This window comes from Halyomorpha halys, unplaced genomic scaffold (genome assembly GCF_000696795.3).
Source record: "Halyomorpha halys isolate HHAL.00 unplaced genomic scaffold, Hhal_1.1 Scaffold131.1, whole genome shotgun sequence".
Lineage (NCBI taxonomy): Eukaryota > Metazoa > Arthropoda > Insecta > Hemiptera > Pentatomidae > Halyomorpha > Halyomorpha halys.
Genome location: NW_027116732.1, coordinates 575,810 through 579,647, shown reverse-complemented (window position 1 = coordinate 579,647; position 3,838 = coordinate 575,810). Strand labels below are relative to the sequence as shown.

Below are 3,838 nucleotides of genomic sequence, written 5' to 3'. Positions count from 1 at the left end.
ACTAATGGATTTTTTGGACAGGATGCAATGGATTGTTAAGGTGATATGATTGGTTTTGTTGAGATTTATTTTAATTCTTCAGTTCAACTGTTCTGGACTGTAAGAGACAAACAACTTTTTTTGTCACCAAATTGACACGAATTGAACCAAAATTGTATTTTTATTTACTACAGGTAAATGGTCATGGAAGTTGAAATGAAATACATTAACAACCAACTTACAGTTCAACATTTTTACATGTTGATGATATTGAAAAAATTGTAATTACATTATGGCAAGGAAAAAGGTTCTCATGAACATTAAGCATAACCAAAGGATGCGCTATACAAGTTTTATTGCAGTCTATTGTAATAAATAAGATAATAATTTAATTATCATACTAAAGATGAACGCGGCCTCTGTAAGAGGAATGGATGACGGATGAGATTATTGTTGATGAGGTGAAGGACTTAGATTGCGTAGTGGACGATTGGGCTGTCGTAGGAGACGTGAGCGACAGCGGGGGCAGCGGAGTAAGCGACTCCGAGGAGACCGTGGGCGGCGACGGCTGGGGCGGCGAGGGCTGGTGCATGGTAGGCAGAGATTGCTGGAGCGGCGGCGTAGGTGGCGACTGCTGGAGCGGCGGCGTAGCTGGCGACAGCTGGAGCGTATGCCCTGGCGGCATAAGCTGGAGCGTAAGCGGCGGGGGCGAGGGTCCTCACTCCGGGGTTGGAGACCCTGACGTCGGACTTGGTGACGCTGCTGTATGGGGTGTCGATGGTCTTGCTGTAGGTGGACACCTGGCCGAGGTTACCGTAGCTCCTCAGGATGTTGGCGGACTGGGAGGTGATGGCTGCTGGGGCGACGGCGGCGTGTCCGTAGGCAGCGTAGGCGGGGGCGGCGTAGGTGGTGGCCAGGGGGGCTCCCAGGTAGCCGGCGTTGGCGCAGGCGACTGCGGCGGCGAGGATCAAGAACTAGAGGACAAGCAACAACATCAGAAATATATCAAAAGCATAATGGAACTTCAGTTGTCTCACATATCTCAAGAGTTTGTCACAATATTGGTTACGTCAAACTGAATTGTTGTATTTATGTTAGTTGTATTCATGTTTGAATTGCTAATCCATATTTATATTCAGCTTTGGATTGCCAAAAATTCTTGTTTATTGTGTTGGATGGAATTCAGCACATTTATGACTAACGATTAATATATCTCTGCTTATAATTAATTATCACGTTTTCTTAGATTGTGCCATCAATCAGAACTATTCGGAACAGGTTTACTAACTTTGGGGTAGTACGTTAAACGGCTCCAATTGAGAAAATATCGAGGAAAAGGAATACATAATTTCGTGCTTAGATGTGTATTATTTAGGGCCGTCCGAACTGAGATGGTTAAGGTTTACTAGTCAGGGATCTGCAGGCGGCGCCGGTTCGAATCCAGCCAGCGGCGTTGACTTTTATCATTAAGTGGCGGTCCAACAAAAAGAAAAACTTGGGTCCCTACCGTGGTTAGAATAGGCTGGTCACCTGTAGATAACCTCTCTCCCCCCGTATGTCAGAAATGACCAAGAAGGGGATCATAAAACAAAAAAATATATTTTTGTATTTACAATACATCATTATTTTTTAAACACTAGAAAAAAGGATACTTATTAAGTGTTGTAATTCAAAATACATTACTTATCCATTGAAATTATCTACAAAAATATTTAGATAAACTTTATTATTATTTTATGTTTCACAACGTTTAAAGTAAACCATTTTCGTTTGAATGGCTTCGTAACCCTAAGACACGTTCTAAGTTTTTATGAAATTAAAAACGAAACTGACTGAATACGGTTGAGAAGAAGAGAATCTTTTCGCAATTGCTCGAAAATTCATGTCTTGACAAGTCATTCCATTTACAGAGATGAGAACGTAGATAGGTTATATATAGAGATCATTTCGCTACATAGAGGTTACTTTTCCTTGCATAAAAGTAAATTATTTTTACCTCTTTGCATTTTTAATTCGGTACATACAGATTTGTTGACATGCTTCTGCTATTTTTCGTTCGGATTTATACATTTCGCTCAATCAAGATTTCCAATGTTGAAGATCCACTCTACTTAAATTATTAAAAATCGATTAACATAACTGATAATTAGAAAGGTGTTGCTTGGATTTAACTCGTTCCCATAAAAGTTAGTGATGAACTTTATGTATCGATTAGTCTTTAAAAGGATCGATAGCTAAAAGAGGACATGAGAGTCGATTATTAGGAAAAGGTAGTGTTGTAATGTAGCCCAAGCCCCACCCACTTCATCTCGGGGTCTCCGTTATTATTGGATATTACAGCATTGTTAGCGCATAATTAGTATTATTTCTCTATGAACTTATTTGTTCACGAGCTATCTCTTATTTTCTCTCTTCTTGCCAATAAGTGAAAGAAAGAAAATATTCTTCTTGTTTGCTTTATTTTGGTATTTGATGGTATTATTTTTTAAAGAAAGTGAAAAATTCGTTTCTTTTGATTTTATAAAAAAGATATCCCCTTATAAATTTATTGTTTTATATTCAAATATTTTAGGGAGTAAGATAACTCAGTGGTAAGGCACTGGAATACTAATTCCAAAGACCCAGGTTCGAATCCCAGGTAGATAATTGTTTATTCTGTTACTAAATCCGTAAGTCAACCCTGTGGGTTCGAGAGCCCTAGGAGGTAAACTCAGCCTCTTGGAAAAATTGGATACCTTTCATTTGGATAAAATCTTCCGCAACTGTAACAGTACTTCTTTATAAAATACTGAACTCCTAACCCTTCCTAGGTTGTTTGAGGTACTGAATTATTTTAATAATAATTTATAAATAATTTGAAACATCGATATTATATCTACATAAAAAAATATATTTTAATATTCATACCAAATTTAGAAGAATAGGCGCAAATTTTAAATTTCGATTAAATGTGGCATGTGATGGCATGCTTCAATCTATTTGTTCACTTATTAAGTATTAAGCTCATTTATTTTTTTTAAACCAAAAATATTAAAAATGAGTCAAATACGAATATGTTCGATAGTAATAAAATTCGAATTAAATTTTTATTCTTATTATTTTACTTGTCATGAACAAATAATAATTACATAAATATCCTAAGACTAAATAAATCGTTGATATATTAATCTATTGCAGTTAATAATATTAATAAAAGCGTAAATAATTGATATTTACAAATATTTTTTTCTATTTTTTAAAAAAATATACAACGATGAACCAATTAGATTGTTTCTCAAGAGTTAAGAAACAGGCCTTAAAACGTCAAAATGTGTTCAATATGCAAGGAATGTCAAAATAATAAAAAAAAGAATTTATAAACAAAATAAAAATTATAAAAGGATTAAAGGATGCTTTTAAAATTTGTTTTTACTGAAAACAATAAAATGTATATTTATAAAATTGGGGGTTGATCTTAGGAAGTTTATGTATGTGCATATTGTATATATATATGTAAAGAAGCTTTAGGCTCTAACCTATCCCCACGTTTAAGTAAAGGTAACACATTATGTTATAACAAAATAACCTCTGATACGGTTTTTAATTAATTAGGTAGCTTAGAAATATCTGAAGTAGTCACGACGCTTACATAAAATTGTTAGAAAATAAATACTAGTATATCTAAAAAAAAACAAAAAACCCTATAGGTGTTCTATTTCAGATCAAAACGAACTTGAGAAAAAAAATAAAACAATTATTGAAATTTGTGATGAATTTAATTCCTTCTTTTCAAGTTGTAGTTTTAAATTTTGGACTAATTCGAGTAGATCTCCTTGACTGGTGGATAGTTCTGGTGTTAAGCTACTTAACTAATATGTAT

The 3,838-nt window shown here is 34.9% G+C and overlaps 1 protein-coding gene across 1 annotated transcript in view; it reads right to left on the bottom strand.

Annotated features, from left to right (window-relative positions):
* Positions 1–317: 317 nt before the first annotated feature.
* The window catches only part of LOC106678268 (cuticle protein 76-like), a 3,675-nt gene continuing 154 nt past the window's right edge, over positions 318–3,838 (bottom strand). Inside the window, exon 2 of the mRNA XM_014416686.1 lies at positions 318–953. Within this exon, the coding sequence (XP_014272172.1) occupies positions 450–953 (504 nt within the window). The 3' untranslated portion in view covers positions 318–449. The remainder of the gene's footprint in view (positions 954–3,838) is intronic.